Source organism: Pipistrellus hanaki, assembly GCF_964339955.1.
Source record: "Pipistrellus hanaki genome assembly, chromosome: 2".
Classification (NCBI taxonomy): domain Eukaryota; kingdom Metazoa; phylum Chordata; class Mammalia; order Chiroptera; family Vespertilionidae; genus Pipistrellus; species Pipistrellus hanaki.
In genome coordinates, this window is record NC_140504.1 from 58961530 (window position 1) to 58983732 (window position 22203).

The following is a 22203-nucleotide window of genomic DNA, read 5'->3' on the forward strand; positions in this document are numbered from 1 at the left end:
GGTCAGAGGGAACTGAAAAAATATGTGAGAAAGGTGTCCCCATAGAGACAGACACAATTGGGACAAAGGGTGAGGAACAAGAGAATCTGAGTGCATTTTGGGATTTTGTGACTCAAGACCAACACATTGTATTCTATGCCTTAAAACAAGCAATTGCAGTTGCTCGGATGAAAGAGTGCATCGTTGTTTCCACCAGGGGCTCTGTTGTTGTCTCTGCACCTTTTTTGAAATAATAACTGCACACAGCAGATACATCCTTAGGACATCACCAGAGGTGCTCCACCCAGCCTTGGAGAGCAGAGTACTGAGCATATCCATCCTTCCCCAGTAAAAGGGCATTCTTATTAGGATCATTAAAAGAGAGTGAAGTGGGGAGAGAGTAAATAGGGAAGAGATTAACCAAAGAATTTATATGCATACTAGAGGCCTGGTGCACAAAATTCATGCACAGGGTTGGGGGGGGGGGGTGGTCTCCTCAGCCCAGCCATTGGCTCAACCTTCTCCAATCTGGAACCCCTCAGGGGATGTCCAACTACTGGTTTATGCCCAATCCTGGGGCTTAGGACTAAACCAGCAGTTGGACATACCTCTCACAATCCAGGACCACTGGCTCCTAACTGCTTACCTGCCTGATTGCCCCCTGTCAACCTGATCACCTCTGCCTGCTGGCATGATTAGTCCTAACTCCCCCCCCCCCGCCAGTCTGGTCACCCCCAACTGACCCTTGCCAGCCTGGTTGCCCCTCATTGCTCTCCTCCCCCCCCCCCCCACAGCCTGGTCACCCACAACTGCCCGCTGCCAGTCTGATTATCCCTCACTACCCCCCCTGCCAGCCTAATTGTCCCTAACTGCCCCCCTTGTCAGCCTGATTGCCCCTCACAACCCCCACTGTCGGCCTGGTTGCCCCACACAGCCTGCTGTTCAGTCATTTGGTTGTCCCTCACTAACAACCCTGCTGACCTGGTCATAGGCAGCCATTTTTATGAGGGAGTGAGGGTTAATTTGTATATTACTTCTTTATTATATAGGACTATTTTAATAAAAATTCATGCAAGGGGCTCAGCCCTCTCAGCTTGGGCTGCCTCGTGGCTGCACAGCCCCACCCCTGCCCACTGGTAATTCCAGAAGTTTTTCTGGAAGGTCACTCAGGAAGTTTGTTCCACTATCCTGTCTAATTACCATATTAGCTCTTTATTATATAGGGTATGCAGCTACCATTATATAAATGTATTCTAAAACACTTTTTAGTACAAGTGTGTGCTACATAATGTTTAGGACTTCAGAACCAAATAATTTTATATAACCATTGGCTTTTTTATTATTGGGATTGCAAAATTTCCTCAAAGCTAGTGATAGAGACATTGACAGAAGACTTAAGTTTGGAGTTCCTGACAGTTGTGTTATAGACTATTATCAAAGTGGCTGTATGTTCTACTGGGAGCCTAGTTAACAGGCTCAGTTGACATTTTTAGACAATGGATTTGTCTCTGTGCTATCTTTCTGGTATGTTGATATGGCCATCAGGGAATTTCCAGAAAAGGAAAACAGCTTGTGGCATTTGAGCAGAGCTATTAATTGGTACCGTTTAGTGTAGGATGACCAGAATTGCAGAACTATGCTCTTTAGCACTCTCCCAGCTGCTCTATTGTAACCGAAGCAACAGTGGGGTTTTGCAACTCTTGGGTGAGTGGGCTTACCGTGTTTCCCTGAAAATAAGACATCCTCTGAAAATAAGACCTACTTACAGGTTTCCTTCTGAGTGAAATATAAGGCATCCCCCAAAAATAAGGGCCCCCCTAGGCTAAACATGAGAGATTTGGTCCACTGATTCTGAAAGAAATGGAGTCACAAGAAATTCACCAGGAAATTCAGGAATTGGATTGTTATGATGATGTTCCAGAAAATGATGACATGATTGTCATTGAATAAATGAGTAAATTCTTGATACTGTAGGATTCACAGTTTGTCTGGTTTGTGTTGACAACTACCGTACTACTGTACCTTATACAGGTAATAAATTTCCTTTATTTTCATTTAACAATAAATGTGTACCGTATTCTTCTTCATAGAAAAATAAGACATCCCCTGAAAATAAGATCTAGCGCATCTTTGGGAGCAAAAATTAATATAAGACACTGTCTTATTTTCAGGGAAATAGGGTAGTTTAGCTAGATTTGAAGTCCATAGACCTTTCTGGCCAAGCTCTCCCTGCTCAACCTCTTTTCTTCTTTACCTTCTCTAGTCCCTTTTCCTTTTCTTCTCCCATCACTTCATTATTTATCTCCTCTCTCCCTTCCTGAAGGGAATTAAACAAGCCTGTGAATCCCAACTATTTAAGCCAGTGTTGCTTAAAATGCACCATCAGCAGCACATTTTCATGGATCTGGCCCATGGCCTGGAAGTCTCAGTGACTGATGGAGTTTCACACTGAACAAAAAAGCCATAATTGCAAAACAGGGTTCTGAACGTGACCTTTGTGAACAGAATTCTACATACACTGGGGAGAAGAGTGACAGTTTCTCATAAGAAAGCTATGTTTCCTTCTAACACAACCTTGGTTAAAAAAGCTCATTACAGTGTGGTGTGATCAATGACGTTAGCCTTTTACAACTTGTGTATACCTCCCCCCAACTCCCATTTTGTCCTAATCCCTTAACCAATGACTGAGGGATGTGAACATATAATCCAGCTCCTGGCTTCTTGGTCAGGATGACTTGGAAGTGGGAGATGTGCTATCCCCAGAGCTCTCCAAGGGACGGAGCCAGCTGGCCTCCTATGAATTTGGCCTAGGAAAGGCCATTTTATGACTTCAGGCTTCAGTGTCTGGAACTCTAAAGTGGAATAAATTATATCTACCCTCCCAGAGAATTTATATAGACTCACTGGAACACATATAAAGGCAAGGAGACTTAAGATAACAAAAAGTTATCAGTCTAAAGCATATGTTCAAATAGGGGTTGTTTGTATGTGTGTCTTTGTGTCTGTGTGCCTCTCTGTGTTATTATGAGCATATGTGTATATTTCTGTGTATTAAATACAGGGAAGGAGAGAACTGTCAGGGAAACAGGGTAGTTTAGCCAGATTTGAAAGATGGCTTGGCTTCTTTCTTGCCAAGTCCCATCTTCCCACTTCCCCACCATTTTTCCTGAGAAGACTTCCTCTTTAATAACTCCCACATGACTTTTTGTCTTAGAGTCTGCTTCTGTGGAGTTGACCTCAGACAAAGCACATTGTCAGATGATTGAAAAATCATGTATATTATTTTCTTTAAAAAAAAAAAAAAAAAGAGGCAACCTGCTGCCTATGTTAAACTTTAAAAACCAATCATGCAAACTTCTGTCTTTCAGGAAGAGAATTTGAAGGAGAAGAAGAATATCTGGAGATCCTCGGCATCACCAGGGAGCAGTCGGGCAAATATGAGTGCAAAGCAGCCAATGAGGTCTCCTCGGCGGATGTCAAACAAGTCAAGGTCACTGTGAACTGTGAGTATGGCAGCAGGCAGCAGGCTCTGTGTGCCCAGGGCCCTCCACCTGATGTGAGCTCTAAACATCCCATTAGCAAAAGAACAGTGCATTTCAAGCAGATGTTCCTCTGGTCAGAAATGCACATTTATACATTCGACACATCCAAGGGCAGGACTTGGCCTTTGAATATGATAAATCTACTTGATCAACTCTAAATATAACCCATAATACATTTAACAATATACTTTGCCTTTTACTCAGACTATAGAATTAAGAAAACATGATCAGAGAGCACTAGCATTTCTGGCAATCACTATTGGAGTCTTTGTGGAGACCAAGGTCATACTACTTTGGAAAAAAAAAAAGAACAATTCATATTGGCTTTAAATGAAAATTTTCCTTTAATGCATTGTTTGTCAGATGGAATAACTCAAGATCATATTTTATCCCCTGCTACTTAACTAATTGGCCTTGGGAACAAATTCAGTCCACTATGGTCAGAAACCATGTATCCCTGAAGGCTAACAGAGATATATGATAAGTTAATTTTGATTACCTATTTGTTGTAAAGTATGAGATACATACTTTGGGCATTAGAAAGAAAGATTTCTCTAAGATGCATAGGTAAGTGGGAATATTTTGAACTTTTCAGATGAAAGAATCCTTAGATGTAGTTCAAAAGATGGGGGCGGGGAGGGGTAGCTCCATATGATGTGTGTCACCTAAAAAAATGAATAAAGAGAATTTGTTTACCCTTTTCAGTGAGGAGTGATTTCCCACATCATTCAAATTCATTTTCACATCACACAATGTGACTAGTGACATAGACAAAGGGATGTCCTGACAGTTCTCTTCTTCTCTGTATTTAATACACAGAAATATACACAGATGCTCATAATAACACAGAGAGGCACACAGACACAGATACAAACAACCCCTATTTGAACATATGCTTTAGACTGATAACTTTTTGATATCTTAAGTCCTCTGTGCCTTTACATGTGTGCCAGTGAGTCTATATAAATTCTCTGGGAGGGTAGATATAATTCATTCCACTTTAGAGATCCAGACACTGAAGCCCAAAATCATAAAATGGCCTTTCCTAGGTGACTTGAGCAGCAGATGGAAGAAAGGGAGGGACATAGACTAAGTTTGATTCTAAAGCTCATGCTCTCAGGAGAAAGGGGAGGAGAAGGAGTTTTCAGTCCTTATTATCTACAATGAGCATCACTGGATTAAGGGATTTCCACTTGTCATTTAATATCCACAGTAAACTTTGGTTTGACTTTAAAATTTGGAAACAAAGACACAGATTGCTGAGGAAACTTGCCTAAAATGAGCCAGCCAGGCTGGGCTGCGCTGTACCCAGGGGCCTTCCTCTAGCTTTGCAGCCTTCTACACCGCATACCTAGAATCCAGTAGTACAGCTCCACCGGAGAGACATGGATGGCACTCATTTCCAAGAAGCAAGGGGCTGCATTTGATGAGGTCTGAAGTGCTTTTATCCCTGAGCTGTCTGCTTTTTTTTTTTAGTAATAGAGTTTTGAAATGTCAGTATTCCTATTCTTTTTCAGAACTGGGTGTGTTTCAAAGACACATTAATGATCTCAATGTTATAAAATGCTTTAGGACCTTTCTTTTCCACATGAAAGACACTTTCTCTGGGTGTTTATGCAAGTTGTAATTAGGTTGGTTAGCTTCTCTTATGTACACACAGCCATTCCATCATTTTCCATCTCTTCTCTGACTTTTGGAGTTAAGATTTTATTTTCTCTTAATTGACCTTCATCTTAATTAGATTTCTGAAAGTCCAATCATGGAATACATAGAAAATATTTATGCTTGCATTGTGAGGAACATCAAAGTGGTCTTCATTACAGATGGTTCCCCAGATCAAAGCCAGCCGCCTGGGCCCTTTTATTATTAGTGCAATTAGTCTGACATTGCTCCTTTTTGACTGTCCCCAAAGTGTAACTTAGAAGAGAAGAAAATATCACTAATTTTCAATAAAAGGCTTTCATGAAAATGTGAGCTTTTGCTAGTGATGAATGAACCATAGAAGATATGGACAGAACCTTGAGATTAAAAAAAAAAAAAAAAAAAATACCTCCTAATGGAAATCTAGTATAATGAGCTTAGTCAGACATCCAGTAAATGTTTACTGAATGAGTATGTGGAAACTCACAGGTACACTCTGCCCTCTTAACATTTTCTCCAAATTCCATCAATGATGTTAGCTACACATCAAGAAGTATATTCAAATATCAGTTTCCTTTGGAATCATCTTTTTACCAACATGTCATAAGCTGTGTTTAAAAAAGAAAGAAACCTTACTCTTTGCGACAGCTTGGATGAACCTAGAGATCATTATGCTGAGTGAAATAAGACAGTCAGAGAAAGACAAATACTAAATGACTTCGCTCATATGTAGAAACTAATGAACAAAATAAACCAAAAAACAAAACAGAAACAGACTCATAGATAGAGAACAGACTGACAGCTGTCAGAGGGGAGAAGGTTTGCAGGGCTGGGTGAAAAAGGTGAAGAGATTAAGCAAAGAAAAACACCTCCTAGACACAGACAACAGTATGGTGACTATCAGAGGGAAAGGGGAGGGAGAAGAGGGAGAAGAGAGTGTAGGAGGTAAAAATAAGGATGGAAGGAGACTTGACTTTGGTTGTTAAACACACTACAATATACACCTGAAACTTATATAATTTTAACAAAATTTTTTAAAAATATGTTTTATTGATTTTTTTACAGAGAGGAATGGAGAGGGATAGAGAGTTAGAAACATCAGTTAGCTGCCTCCTGAACACTCCTAGGTGGGGATGTGCTCACAACCAAGGTATATGCCCTTGACTAGAATCAAACTTGGGGCCCTTTAGTCCTATGCTGTATCCACTAAGCCAAACCGGTTTCAGCTGAAACCTATATAATTTTATTAACCAATGTTAACCCAATAAATTCCATAAAAATTAAATTAAATTAATGGGGAGAGGGATGTAGCATTTGTAAGTATTTATAATCCTATCTACCACCAGCCAATCAGAGTGAGTATGCAAATAAATCCAACCAAGATGACTACAGCCACAAAGAGCAGGAGGGAGGCTTGGGTTTCCTTTCAATGCTACAAAGTTTCAATTATAGAAGGTAAACAAACCCAAACAGGAATGGCTGCTGGCCACAAAGCTAATAGGAGGCTTGGCTCCGCTCCAGGCTATAAAGTTTCGATTGTAAAAGGTAAATAAATTGCAGATACTAGGGCCTCTGTTTGGGTTACCAGGGGGCATGGCAGACCTGCAAACTACTACAGGTCCCTCACCCAGGCCACCCCATGCCCCAAGGGAACCCTCACCCTGATCTGGGACACCCTTCAGGGCAAACCAGGTGGTCCCACCCATCCACCAGGCCTCTATCCTATCTAATAAAAGAGTAATATGCAGATTGACCATCACTCCAACACACAAGATGGCTGCCCCCAAGTGGTCAAAGATCCTGCCCCCATGTGGACACAAGATGGTCACCACAGTAGGGAGGGACAAGATCTGCAAGGGAAGGCAGTTGGGGCAATCAAGCCTGCAGGGGAGGGCAGGTAGGGGTAACCAGGCTGGCAGAGGAGGGAAGTTGGGGGTGACCGGGCCTGCAGGAAAGGGCAGTTGGGCAGGACCCAGGCCTACAGGGGAGAGCAGTTGGGGGGACCAGGCCTGCAAGGAAGGGTAGTTAGGGGTAACCATGCCTGCAGTGAAGAGCAGTTAGGGGTGACCAGGCCTGAAAGGGAGGGCAGTTAGGGGCAAACAGGTTGGCAGGGGAGTAGTTAGGCATCAATCAGGCTGGCAGTGGAGTGGTTAGGGGGTGATTAGGCTGGTAGGCAGAAGCAGCAATCAGGAAGGGGCAGTTAGGGGCAATCAGGAAGGCAGGCAGGAGAACAGTTGGAAGCCAGTAGTCCTGGATTGTGAAAGGGATGTCCAACTGCCCGTTTAGGCCTGATCCCACCAATATTGGGCCTAAATGGGCAGTTGGACACCCCTCGAGGGGTTCCAGCTTAGAGAGGGTGCAGGCTGGGCTGAGAGACACCCCACCTCCGTGCACGAATTTTGTGCACAGAGCCTCTAGTATTATACATTATAACAACTAGTCATTGCTTCTCTTGCCCTGCTCACACAACTTGTTCTACTTTACTGTGATTGTATTAAAAAGATTAAATCTTGCCCTGGTCAGTTTTGCTCAGTGGCTAGAGCATCTCCTTGGGGACTTAAAGGTCCTGGTTCAATTCTGGCCAAGGACACATATGCTTAGGTTGCAGGCTCAATCCCTACACCCCCCCCCCCCGTGCCCAGGAGGCATGCAGGAGGCAGCCAATCCATTATTCTCTCTCACCATTGATGATTCTATCTCTCTATATATCTCCTTTCCTCTCTAAAATCAATACAAATATATATTTAAAAAGATGAAGTCTTCAACATTAAATTATATCACCATGTCTGGCTAGCAAAACTTGTGGTACTGAGAAATATCTAGTATTAACTTTGTCACTCCATCCAAGCTTGCCTACTATAAAAATGCCCCATTATTTAAACTGACCCCTCTTCCCTTCAAAACACAGAGTTTGTAGTTAGGTCAGGAGATCAGATGGCTCATATAATTAATGGCTGAATAGATTATTGTAATGAAAGAAATCCTGAGTACCATTATAAAAAAAATTTCCAGTGATGGTAGTTATCTTCTATCAGCATTTTATTGATTCCTTTACTTAGTGCTAACAGGTATTTGTTGCAGGGCACTGAGAAGCTAGAGCAGTCAGCAAGAGAGACCTAACAGTTTCTCCTGTTTATAGTAGCTCACAGAGATTCTGCAAAATCTCCTTTTTTACTTCCCTTGATACTGCTCACAGTGGGTCTATGGCATTGCACGTAGCCATAGACCATATATATATATATATATATATATATATATATCCTCTGAAATAAAAGAGTAATATGCAAATTAACCATCACTCCAACACACAAGATGGCTGCCACAAAATGGCCAGCAGGGGAGTGCGGTTGGGAAGGATCAAGCTTGCAAGGTAGGGCAGTTGTGGGCAATCAGGCCAGCAGGGGAGGGCAGTTTACAGGGACCAGGTCTGCAGGGTGGGCAGTTGGGGGCCATCAAGCCTGCAGGGGAGGGCAGTTAGGGATAACCAGGCTGGCAGAGGAGGGAAGTTGGGGGCAAACAGGCTGGCAAGGAAGCAATTAGATATCAATCAGGCTGGCATGGGAGTTGTTAGGGGGTGATCAGGCTGGAAGGCAGAGCGGTTAGGGCCAATCAGGAAGGCAGGCAGGTGAGCAGTTGGGAGCCAGCAGTCCTGGATTGTGAGAGGGATGTCTGACTGCCCATTTAGGTCTAATCCTATCAGGATCGGGTCTAAATGGGCAGTCAGACATCCCTCGAGGGGTCCCAGATTGGAGAAGGTGCAGGCTGGGCTGAGGGACACCACCCCCCCCCCCTGTGCACGAATTTTTGCACTGGGCCTCTAGTGTATGTGTGTGTGTGTGTGTGTGTGTGTGTGTGTATATATATATATATATATATATATATATATATATATATATATATATATTTATTTATTTATTTATTTATTTAATTTTTACATCAAATCTGAAAGATAGGTAGGCAGGTATCATCATCTACATTAATAGGTCAGGGGCTCCAGGACATCAACAGTAGGGTGGTCACCACCTAAGTGATACAGGCAGAAATTGAGCCCACATCTCCTAATTCCTAATGTGAGTTTATATCCATTATGTCACTGCATGTTGTACCATTTTTTGTTTTCTGTAATAGCAGAATAATGTTACATTTACCCTTTAAGCTACCAGCATGCTTCTCTAAATGATATTTTTTATTAGCAGGAATTCATTTTATCTAAAGGAATTAATTCAGATGGAAGCAGAGAGAGGATCAGATCATGGGCTCCAGAAAGATGGGTTAAAATCTAGACTCGCTCAAATGCTGGCTATGTGAATTTGGACAAGTTACTAGCCTCTGTATGTCTGTCTTCTCATTTATAAAATAGGTTAATAATCCTTATCTCCTAATGGCTACTACCTAGATGAAATAATATAAAGCCTAACAGAGTACTGACATATGGTAAATACTTATAAATTGAATTCCTCATTAAGAATTTAATTATGTAAACTATTATTCCTAATATTAGAAAGAGTAAATGAATGCTATTCTGTTCGCTAGGCCATTGTCATTGTTATCCTGTTCATTCTAATTGAAAAAGTCCTGTTATTGGTGATATAAGAAGAAAGCTCTTATTAATATTTTCAGAACCCAGAATTTTGAAGTAATAAAAACTGGAAAAGTCCTTTGACAATTGTAAGCTATTCTGAAGTCATATAACAAATAACAATGGACCTCCATGCAACATTTTTATTAAGTCACATTTTTATTATAACCATATTTTGAGAAAGGACATCTATTATTTTAACTATAATAGGCATGCCACAATATGATTTGTAACAATTTTTCTTAGCCTCACCTATATAGAATTCATCACAAATGAATTTTGAAATGTTCACTCCAATAAACCATGAGTAAATACATCTGAAGCATTGTGTCATTTGAGAAATATTGGAAAATATGTGCTCTTCATACATTCGTCTTTACCTAGGAATTTACCCTAGTATGAGAAATTGCCTAGATTTTCAATGAGAGAAGCAAGTATTTGGCCTATGTCATTGACTGGTGTCATCCTGTCCCAAGATTAATACGGTTAATACTATTCAACCACAATTTACTGCCACTTTTCCCATGCTGGCATTTCTGAGGAGTTAATAAATAGCTTACTACTTAACTATTTTGGTTCTGAACACATTGAGAAATAAGTATGTAGGGGAGGCCTATTAGCGCCATTTTTTTAGAGATCAAGATTATTAGAGGTAGCAGCTTGTGTGGCTGACTTACCTCCAAAATTATGGTAGCACTGGACTAGAGCAGGCTTGCCCATATAAGAGTGGGAAGGAGAGAGCCCCAATAAGACTTCAGTGTTGAGAAGCAGAAGAGAACCTCTGAAGTTTGGTCCCAAAAGCAAGAGGGAGAAGTGCTGAGCCAAATAAATCTACTTTGTTCCTCCCCAAATTTTCAATCAGAAAAATCATTTCTTCCTCCGAGAGAAGAATCAAAACCAGTCCTTCTTTTTCTCATTCTAACTACTAATCCTGACTCCTAAGCCAAGGAATGAATAAATGAGCTATAATTTTAAAAGTTAGAAATTTAAGGGTTAAATGAGTTTTGGGTATGAAAATACATTTGGGTCATAATGATACAAACTGCCCATTTGTAAAGAATGAGCAGTTTTACTAGATCTGGGATATTTTTTTTACTAGCTGGAAGGGTGCTATAGATCATTAAAGTTTGGTTCCCTCATTACATTGATAATAAAACCAAGACTCAGAAAGATAAAGTATGTGATGGGAAGTCCACAGAAGCAAGTTGAAATTAAATTCCAGAACTCCTAGTTTCCAACCCAGGGTTCTTTCCACTCATCATGTTGCCTTTTTGTGCTTATACAAAAATGAGCAGATAATTCTAAAGCAACAAAAACAGCAACCACCACCCACTCTGAGACATCCATTTACACACAGGCTGATGTGCTTATCCAAATGTGCTCTAACTTCTCATCTCTGACAGTGATTTAAGATATCCAAGCTTATATTAAAATGAAGTGGAGAGAAAACTGCAAATTCACTAGATGCTTTTGTATATATCTTTTCTAAGATCAGAGTCTTCTCCAGGCATAAAACTAAAGAAAACAAGTAGTATGTGAATATGAAGGGGGAAAAAAAACCCACAGAAATAAATGAGCTGAACAAGGCACTGAAGAGATTTAAGTGAATTTTATGTACTGAGATCACTTTACTATTTTCCTTAAATAAGCTTTTTTCTCTGCAAAGTCTAAACAGATAGTTTGGGTCTCTTTGTTCTATGCACATGCTGTCAGGTTGCCATTTTTGGAAAATAGGTTTTGTACAAAAAAAAAAAAAAAATACAAAAAAAAAAAATCACATTTTCCTTAAAGGTCCAGTACCTCCACAAACACAGAACCATTAAGCCAGGAGTTCACATCTGCCATCCTAACTCTGCCATGTGAACTTGTGAACACCTGTTCACTCTCTGTAGGATTGTTTGAAAGAATCACTCATAGCCGAAAACGGTTTGGCTCAATGGATAGAGCGTCGGCCTGCGGACTGAAAGGTCCCAGGTTCGATTCCGGTCAAGGGCATGTAACTTGGTTGCGGGGACGTCCCCAGTAGGGGGTGTGCAAAAAGCAGTTGATCGATGATTCTCTCCCATGGATGTTTCTAACACTTTATCCCTCTCCCTTCCTCTCTGTAAAAAATCAATAAAATATATTTTAAAGAAAGAAAGAAAGAAAGAAAGAAAGAAAGAAAGAAAGAAAGAAAGAAAGAAAGAAAGAAAGAAAGAAAGAAAGAAAGAATCACTCGTAGAGAATGGACTGATGGTTGCCAGAGGGGAGGGGGTTGGGGAACTGGGTGAAAAGGGTGAAGGGATTGAAAAGTACAGATTGGTAGTTACAAAATAGTCTTGGAGATGTAAAGTACAGCATAAAATATATAGTCAATAATTTTGAATAACTATGTATGGTACCAGGTGGGTACTAGAAATATTAGGGGGAACATTTTGTAAAGTATATAATTGTCTAACCAATATGCTGTAAACCTGAAACTAATAAAAAAAAAAATAATGATTTTTTTAAAGTAGTACTGCCTTGGCCAGCCAGTTCAGGTGGTTAGAGTGTCATACCAATAAGCCAAGGGTTCAGATTTTATCCTTGATCAGGACACGTGCAAGAATCCACCAATGAATGCATAAATAAATGGAACAACAAAGTGACTCTTTTCTCTCTCTCAAATCACTAAATTTAAAATATTTTAAGTGGTAATGGATAAGGGAAAATAAATATGTTTATTTAAAAAAAAAAAAGAACCATGGCAAATCAGAATGTTAGATGTGTTTTGTTACAGTTGTGTAGGCCAGTTCTAAGCAAGCAGAACCCAGTGCACAGCTGCCAGAGAGAGGAGAAGGTTGACACCAGGATAGATGTCAAACTGTAACCTTCCTACATCAAAGAAAAATTTACCTGGGTCAGAGCAATAAGGAAACATAGAAGACAAAGAGTTTTAAGTAATCATCTAATACTTAACTTTGTTTTTCTGAATTCCTGAAAAAATACTAGACTAAGCTTGGGTTGGGAGAACTTTAGCCCTGAATTATTTTCATCAGACTTCTTTCTATCATGACAAACTGTAATAATCACAATGATGATAATTATGAAAATGAAAAATGCTCAAAGTATACAAAAAAACTCAAATACTTTAGTATCATCATTTAGTTTATGAAAAGAAAAAAACTAGAGCAATATTGCAATCTATGATTGAAGTAATTGATGGTATTGGAGGAAGGAAAAAGGAATCTTAGATTCTATTTCCATAAAACCCCGTTAAGTGTCCCATTTAAGTAAACCATGTCTGTGGCTTCATTAGTCGTCTCTTATTTTCATTTAGTTTTCTAGTGATCAGTCGCATTCAGTTGATCACATAATTCATGTAAATGGAGCTCTAAGACTATTTCTTTCCTGCACCTTCCCTGTCAGATTCTCCTTTCTAATTCCTTCTTCCATGGAAAATTTTGGAGTGCCCTCCAATCATCATGTAAACTGTGTACCTGTCCTTCCCACAGATCCTCCCACTATCACGGAATCCAAGAGCAACGAAGCCACCACAGGGCGACAAGCTTCACTCAAATGTGAGGCCTCCGCGGTGCCTGCCCCTGACTTTGAGTGGTACCGGGATGACACCAGGTATGTATGTGCCAAACCTGCTGTGCCCTGACTGCTCTGATAGCTGGCCCTAGGGGCACCAGAAGCCCTAATGACAAAAACATACCAAACTGTAATTCCATAGCCTCTACTATCAGATTCTTTCTTTTTCAGATCTCTTTATCAAGTGCTTTCAGTACTGTAATTCTTTTTTTTTAAATATATTTTATTATTTTACAGAGAGGAAGGGAGAGGGACAGAGAGTTAGAAACATCGATCAGAGAGAAACATCAATCAGCTGCCTCCTGCACACCTCCTACTGGGAATGTGCCCGCAACCAAGGTACATGCCCTTGACTGGAATTGAACCTGGGACCCTTCAGTCCACAGGCTGATATTCTATCCATTGAGCCAAACCAGTTAAGGCAGGACTGTAATTCTTAAGCTGAAGCTGCAAAAGCACTCTGGTTACATGCAGAGAGTGAGGCAGATGGTCCAGTGGGTAGTTTTCACCTGCATGTCTTTCTTGCTGATAGCAGAAACCAAGGCCCAATGAAACTCATCTGTCCTGAGTCTTCTCAAGGATGGAAATTGATTCAATATATGGAATTGCACAATTAAAATGAGGACTTAACAGAAGAACTTTAACCACTTCCTTTCTCTTCTTTGCCTCCATTATAATGATGAAAAAGAAATTACTAAGCTACATCATCAGTGTTTCTTATTACTCTTCTGTTTTTAACTCTTAGGATAAACAGTGCCAATGGCCTTGAGATTAAGAGCACGGAGGGCCAGTCCTCGCTGACAGTGACCAATGTCACTGAGGATCACTATGGCAACTATACCTGCGTGGCTGCCAACAAGCTGGGGGTCACCAATGCCAGCCTCGTCCTTTTCAGTAAGTATGCCAACACAGGCCAAATCTGGGAGCATCTGGTTGGTTGAAGCTTAAAAATCATGTCTTTACCTATTAATACCTCTGAATAAGACAAGTTTACAAGTGAAACAACTTCTCTCTCTATTCCCTGGCTCACTTTGGATAGCTGCTTTGTTTTTGTTTGCTTGTTTGTTTGTTATTTATTTGGAGAACAAATACCTTTTTGATGATGGTATCTTTAAAGAGAGGAAGTGATGTAACACCCTAGAAAACAGAAGACAGTATAAAAATGGCAGTGATTAAAGTGATTAATATAAAGTGAGGATGAATTAGGTGCTGGAAGAAGAGAGGCTGGAGAAAGACAGTGTATTATTAACAACACAAGGAAAAGTGGAATTAATGATTAAAACAATGTAAAATCTAAAGGAGGAAGAATGGTTGCTGACAGATTTCCACATGACAGCAGGAAACATTGCTTATCTGATGTATTTTTAGAAGACAGATGGACTGGTAGGAGACAGGGGCATTTCTGAAAACCAAAGAAAATCCTAAAGGCGGACTAAGGAGGGATCAGTCATGATACATTAGTGATGCTAGTAGGAGAGCACACCTTGGGGCCTTACTCTGTAGCAACATATTACAGTCTGGTATCTGACCCTTGCCCTGCTGGCTAGTGGCTCTGAGCATAGAAGAAAACACTCCCTGAAAAACAGAAGTATACAGAGATTATGGAAGATGATAACATTTGGAATAAGAATATGTTTATTGGAATAAATAAAACCAACAAAAATGTTAGCACATGCTGGGACAGAAAGTTTATTTGGACTAAAGGAGAAAGTACAAATAACTATCATAATTTTGGAATAACAAGCAACTAGAAGGTTGCTTCTACACAGGTTCAACTGAAAAATCGAGAGATACTATGGCCAAGAGAGATGTCTCTATCTTACTTTATAGAGTTTAGATGAGACTTCAAGGGGGAAAAAAAGAGAGAGAGAGAGAGAGAGTTTTAGGAGAAAATTGAATTTAATTCAATTTAAGTGAGAGTTCTCTTTAAATGAAATATTAAAGTCATTTCAAAATGGCTCAAAATCCAACTCATAAGAAAAAACACCACAACTATTCTGACTCATAACCTGCATTGCTTTCAGTCTGTAAGAGTTGAAGGAATATTGATATGTAAAAGCTAAATCAATATGAAGTTTAGAATTCATACCCCTGTTTACATGTCTCCAAAGACCAAACATCGGTGTTCTTCACTTCAGATATAGACATCAATATCTCAAGACACTTGAGAAGACATTTGTTAAGAAATGTAGTTGCCTGTTTCATTTCTGACTTTAGGAATGCCATAAATAAAAGGGAAAACAGCCTCAATGATGAATTATTGGGTGACCTGGTTAAATAGAATAACATATATTTAGCATATTTTATAGGGATTGGAAAAGAGAAAATTGGACAATTGGATTAGAGAAAGTGAGCAACTATAAATTTGCATTGAAGTATCTTTTCTTCCTATCACACCCAGAAGTGTACTAATGACAATTTAATTAACAAAAGTAATGATAGCTATAGACAAGACAGGAAGGGTAAGGAGGAAGGAAGGATGGCATACTTGAGAAAGATTAAGAGAGCATGAACTGGATCAAAGATAATGGAGATACTGCTAATCTTCTGGTAGTGATGAAAGGTAATCTCAAGCCCCATAATAAGATTGCCTTATTCACAAAAATCCACTTAATGTACTTTTAAATGAAGCAAAATTAGAATATAGCCAGTGAAATGTCAAGAATCCTACATAATTTTTATTTGTAAACTGAGAATCAAGGAATTGGACAAGTGTGTCATAATCATATTGCCCTTGATGATTTCACAGCAGTCACCCTCAATTACCTTTGTGAGAAGCATACAGTGCTGTGATAAATGATGTGCTACCTTCGAGGGGGCCCGTACTGCCTGATAGAACAGCCCACATAAGCACTAGCTCTGAATTTAGCAGTATGTAGAGGCAGCAGGGGCATCAGCATTGGGTTTTGCATTGATTTCCCACCTTATGGGAAAGTTAGGAGGTGCAATACAGAATAGTAGAATTAAAAAAAAGTTCATTAGGCTTTAAGGTTAAAAGAAGCTATTTAGTTTGCCAAAAAAAATCAGTGATTTTTGAACCCAAAGCCTAAGTATGAACATTTTAAAGGAGAAGCTCTGCTTTTTATGTAACAGGAATGGTACTTCTACCATGCCCAGCCCACCACCACCATTCAGGTTTCTGGGGTGTCTTGTTACAGTCTCCATAGCTGAATCCTTAGAAAGGCAGCTCTATAGTAGCCTATTTCATACAGGAGAGAAAGGGAGAGGGAGGGAGGGAGGGAGAGAGAGGGAGAGAGAGAGAGAGAGAGAGAGAGAGAGAGAGAGAGAGAGAGAGCGAGCAGAGGAGGGAAGAAGAAGGAAGGGAGGGAAAGGGAGGGAAGAAAGAGGAAGGGAAGAAAAGGGAAAAAGAAAAAGTGTGTCTGTGAACAGACAGGCCATCACTTAGATTTAAAGTAAGTAGAGGGGTTTTATGGGAAGAGGGAAGACACTGTCGGTGGTCCTTTTCCACAGAACAGGGTCAGGAGGAGAGAGATGCTTGGGAGGGGCAGCCGTGGCTGGGGCTGGCTGCCCTGACAGGGAGCATGGTGTGGGCAGCAGGGTACTCTGCTGACCCAGCAGGCCAGAGCAGATGAGGCAGCTGGTGCGCTGTTGTCAGCCAGAGGCAGCAGCAGGTAGAATCCAGAGCCAGAGCCCCTGTAGAGTTCACAATTATCCATCTTCATTGGTGCATCAGCACATTTTCAGTGTCCACCCCAATGACCTGTACTGACTTTTTACACAGTGTCAATTTGGGGTCACCGATCCACCATATACATACATATACTTCCTCACTTTGTATTCAAATATTACTCTCAAGAGGGGTCAAAATAGTGGAATGGTAGGCAAGAATACATTGCACTCATTGGAACTTTTTCTTAAGCCCATGAAGGTATTTCTTTCTCATTGTCTTGTTCTCCACACATTCTAGCTTTCCATTTGTCAAGGAGCCATACTTCTTCAGTCTATAGTAATGCCTTTATATAGTTTTCTTCATCCTAGGCAAAGCATTCCATTATATAATTTTTCTGAACACATTAATCCATTGGTACAATGTGCATGGGCAAGGATTCAGCTCCTCAGTCTTTGTCGGATAGGAAATGTGCATCACCTGGGTGAAGACTTGGACTTCTGACAATGTCATGAGTAGTTCCATTGTCATCATGTGCAGTGTGATAGGTTCCATGTTTCCTCAGGGATGACTGTGATGCACCCTCAAAGGAACTCAATCTTGTTTCTTTGGTTAGATTGAGTTACTTTTAAAGAAACAGATAGGCAGGAAGAATACTTATTTTAATGTCATCACTGATTATCAAGTGAGTGCTTACAAGGTACTCTGCACATGCGTGAGATACTTAATGTGCATGATTTCATTTGATCATCAGCATAACCCTATTAGGTATTCATATTTCTACACTATACAAAGAGGTTAATTAACTAAATACAACCAAGTAAGACTGCTGGGATTTAAATACATGAAATCTGTTTCCAGAGTTGAGGCTTTAGACCAGAGTTAGGGAAAACTTTTTCTCTGCCACAGGCCATTTGGAGATTTACAATATCATCTGAGGGCCATACTAAATTATCAACTTAAAAATTAGCCTGCTATATTTTCTCAAACATTTCATTAGCTCACCCTAATGCCTAGGCAGGGCCAGATCAGATGATTTCTTGGGCTGGATGTTCCCCACCCCTGCTCTAGAGCAACATATTATCTACATGTGTGTCTGTGAGGAAATGTTAGGAGATGTATCTTGTGTTGTTTAGAGGTGAGGAGACTTCTTATTTCTTTCTCCATTTTTCACTTAACAAGGTATTTCCACTACCAGTATATTCCTTCCCACCCAGAGGCACTGCTTCTGTGACATTCCATTCCCATTAATTCCCACCAGCCTGGATCCATAGGTTAGACCACTGGTTTTTCTTTGGCACAATAAGATGCCAAACTGATATTTCATAAGCCTCACGGTCAGCATTTGACCCTCGAGGGGAATAGTCCCACATATTGAAGGACAGTCACTGATCAATGTGTGGATTGGTAAGGTACTTTACTACAAAGCTTGAGGCTATTGAATACACAAGAGTAAAAGTACAAAGAAATGCACACTGGGTTATACCACATCACTGTGTAGGCGGTTTTTACATTTTTTTTTTTAATGTTAAGAGATTATTAACTTGGAAACCTACACTTGATTAAATCTCAAGTACGACCTACGCAACCCAGCCCTGGAGAAAGTCTTCAAACTGAAGGCCTCCCCCACTTCTTCAGAAACCATTTTAAGTTATTATCCTAGAGGCACTGCATTTAAATACACACCATTTGATTATGCTGGTTAAGATGTGGCAGAGCCTCTTAGCCAACCACCCTAAATGCCACGTAATAAAACAGTTGGAGCAGTATTTGAACACTACTCACATGTAATTTGAAAGACTGGTTGTAAACTACTTAATACGGTTCTGTGGATACAATAGAAAATACATGGAAAACTAGTTTTAGTTTCAAAAATAGGCATCGAATATGCCGACTTCCAGAAAGACCATTGAACGTCTGCAATTCCCATGGGAAATGAAAGGAAAATCATATCGGAGTTAATAAATTACTTCTCTCTATATATACACAACCCTCAACCCCAGATTTTATCATTTAGATGCTTTTTAACTCAGAGGATTTTCTTATGAAGTAAGAGTGCCCATTTACTGTTTCTCATGGTGCCCCAGCAGAAGCAGCCAATAGTACCCCACGCCTTCATTTTGAAGACAAGAAACTGAAGCTCGGAGTTCAGGGAGTTACACACTATGACACTGGGGTCAAAATTAGAGTTCTGTTGTAAAAGCCTCCCAATCAGTTGCTAAGCAAGGTTGACCCCCTCAAATATAGGCACACCTTGGAGATATTGTGTGTTCCCTTCCAGTCACTGCAATAAAGCAAGTATTGCAATAAAGTGAGATGTAATCTTTTTGATTGTGGAAGATCTTCCCTTCAATTTGTGAAAAACACATATCTGTGAAATGCAACAAAGTGAGGTGAAATAAAATGCACTATGCCTGTATGAGCAGCCAAAAAGACAAAGCACGTAGCACCAAGAGTCCTGCCCTCCCCTACTTTTGAATATCACAAATTGGAGATTTTTTTTTTTCATTTTATAAGTGGCATTTACTTCACTTTACTGGAGTCCACAAACCCTGGAATAAACTGTAAAATACAGCAGAATGATGGTGGAAGCATCTAAGGAATGGTAAGTCCATAGGATGAAATTAAGAGAATGAGAATAGCTAATAGGCTTCCTAGGACTAAGATGATGATAAGAGGGTGGAGCTAAGATGATGGTAAACAAGCTGGGAGACAGTTGAAAAGGCTATGAAAGGAAGGTGGGTGAGATGGTTAAACAATTCAAATGGTCTTGTGGAAATGAGGGCAGAGTGCAGCTACCCAGCTGTGAACAGTGTGATGAGAAAATATTAAACTGAGTTATTTAAACAGTCTGAGTAATAACAGTAATAATAAAAATAAAATACAGTAGAGAGAATATAATATGGGACAGTGGTCTCCAACTGCTGCATAAACTGCTGAAAGCAGTTTAGCTATTTATTTTCAAAGCTGGAAACATAACACCAAATAACCAGTAGAGGTTTAAACCATTTTTCTACTTGACACTTGTGTAACTAAGACACAATTGTTCACTGCACTGTTATTGACCTGCTCCATCTTAATGCACTTAGAAAACTTTGGCATTTAGGCTACAACTTTTAGCCAAGCCAGGAAAAAAGCCCACTCTGCAAGGAGATCAGGTTTTCTGCATCCAGATGTACTGAGTACCCAAATTCCAGGCAAAAAATCTACTCTTTTTAAGCTCATGGCACACAGTGGCAGGAAGATCAAATTTGAATATGTGTACACACATATGGTTTTCTCTCTGTGTTTTTGATTTTTGTGATTTTCATTTATCTTTGGTCTTTATTTAACCATGATGATAGGAGGATTGTAGAAAAGTGTGTGTTGATTATGTTATGCTTCAGGGTTTGGGGTAGCAAGGAATGCCTCCTATCCTATCCCTAATGCACCATTCTGCCTCCTTGAAAGATCCTCATAGGAAGATTTAGAGTTAAACCTGGGGTTTTGATGAGATGAGAGGATACCTTCAAGCTTGCACTCTGTAGCATGTACAATTTTTGTTCAGTAGCTTAAGGATGGGACTGTGAGGGAAAACATAAGCTAAGATGCAAGTGTTCAAAAGACAAGCACTTCTTATTATTCATGTATCATCAAAAAATTGATTGATTGATCAAATTTCCAGTGAGATTGTATTACCACAAGAGGATGAGATTAAGGAAAAGACTAAAAATAAAGTATATCATGCCAAGAAATGTATTACCTTGGCATTACTATTACACTGATATCAGTAATCTGGAAATAAAAACCTGAGGGAGAAGTTGAATTAGTATTTCCCAAAATAAATTTTTCAGATGCTTGGCTACAGCTGATATGAACTATAGCGCTCAGGGAGAGGAAAGGCATCCTTAGCCACCATAGTTCCATATGTTATGAGTTCAAGAAACCATAACCAGGATCAAAATGCATACCCTGAACTTGATCACTACTTATTTAAATACCCTCAACCCCAATCCTCCAAAAAAGCTATAATTTTGGTAATGGGTTTTTCCAGGGAAGGGTAGGGTTCTGTGTGTAGGGTTATCAGACTGGGATGTTGGATCCTGCTCTTGCTAACTTTTTTGAAAAGGCTTTGGATTTTAAGTGTAGCTCTCTGGTATTTTAGTGTTGGTAGAAAAACACTTTATGGAAGATATAATTCTACAGGCATGAAAATTCATCTGTTTTATAATTGTCTGAGTATCTAAATATGAATAAGATATGTAGATATATTTATATATAAACTCTCCATGATGGTTACTATTTTTTCCCCTTCAGAGCGTGTTTTACCCACAATCCCTTACCCCATTCAAGGTCAGTATGATTTTATCACTGTAGCTCTGTCACTGGGTCATTCTCCATCATCTATAACGTGAAAAAATGGGGGAAACACATTCACAAAAGTAACATACAATTGAAATCATTTTTTTTTTAAATCTACAAAAGAAAGCCAATAAGTTGCCCCCACACCAGTCAATAAGCATTCCATAGATTTGCCACCTAACTAAACTTCGGGCTCAGTCAGTAGTTGGGAAAATGATAATAAACTCACAAAGCAATCTTTTTTTCAATTATTGGAAACTAGAGGCCTGGTGCATGAAATTTGTGCACTGGGGAGGAGGGATGTCCCTCAGCCCAGCCTGCACCCTCTTCAATCTTGGACATCCCTCTTACAATTCAAGACTGCTGGCTCCCAACTGCTCACATGTCTGCCTGCCTGATTGCCCCTAACAGCTTCTGCCTGCCAGCCTGATCATCCCCTAACCACTCCCTTACCAGCCTGATCTATGCCTAACTGCTTTCCTTCTGGCCCAATTACCCCCAACTGCACTCCCTTCCAGCCTGGTCACCCCTAACTGCTCTCCCTTACAGGCCTGCTTACACCCAACTACCCTCCCTGCCAGCCTGGTCACTCCTAACTGCTCTTTCCTACAGGCCTGGTCACCCCTAACTGCCCTCCCCTGCAGGCCCAGTCGCCCCCAACTGCCCTCCCCTGCTGGCCTTGTTGCCCCTAACTACCCTCCCCTGCTGGCCCTGTCACCCACAACTGCTCTTCCCTGCTGGCCATCTTGTGATGGCCATCTTGTGACCACATGGAGCAGCCATCTTATTTGAGGGTGTGATGGTCAGTTTGCATATTACCTCTTAATTATATAGGATTATAAACTCACATAATGGAACACAGCCAATTAAATGTTGTAGCTCATGAAAGTATGAGTCCTTTAACTGACCATCCTCATGATAGAGACATATAAAATCCA

General features: G+C 40.3%; 1 protein-coding gene across 3 annotated transcripts in view; it reads left to right on the plus strand.

The window, feature by feature from the left end:
- LSAMP (limbic system associated membrane protein) overlaps positions 1-22203 on the plus strand; it is a 620668-nt gene that overhangs the window by 565639 nt on the left and 32826 nt on the right. For 2 of the 3 annotated variants that reach the window (XM_084873909.1, XM_084873910.1), the window contains exons 4-7: positions 3348-3482; positions 13215-13335; positions 14042-14190; positions 21221-21256. In XM_084873909.1, the coding sequence (XP_084730035.1) occupies positions 3348-3482; positions 13215-13335; positions 14042-14190; positions 21221-21256 (441 nt within the window). The remainder of the gene's footprint in view (positions 1-3347; positions 3483-13214; positions 13336-14041; positions 14191-21220; positions 21257-22203) is intronic. The other variant, XM_084873911.1, reaches the window with a different exon arrangement.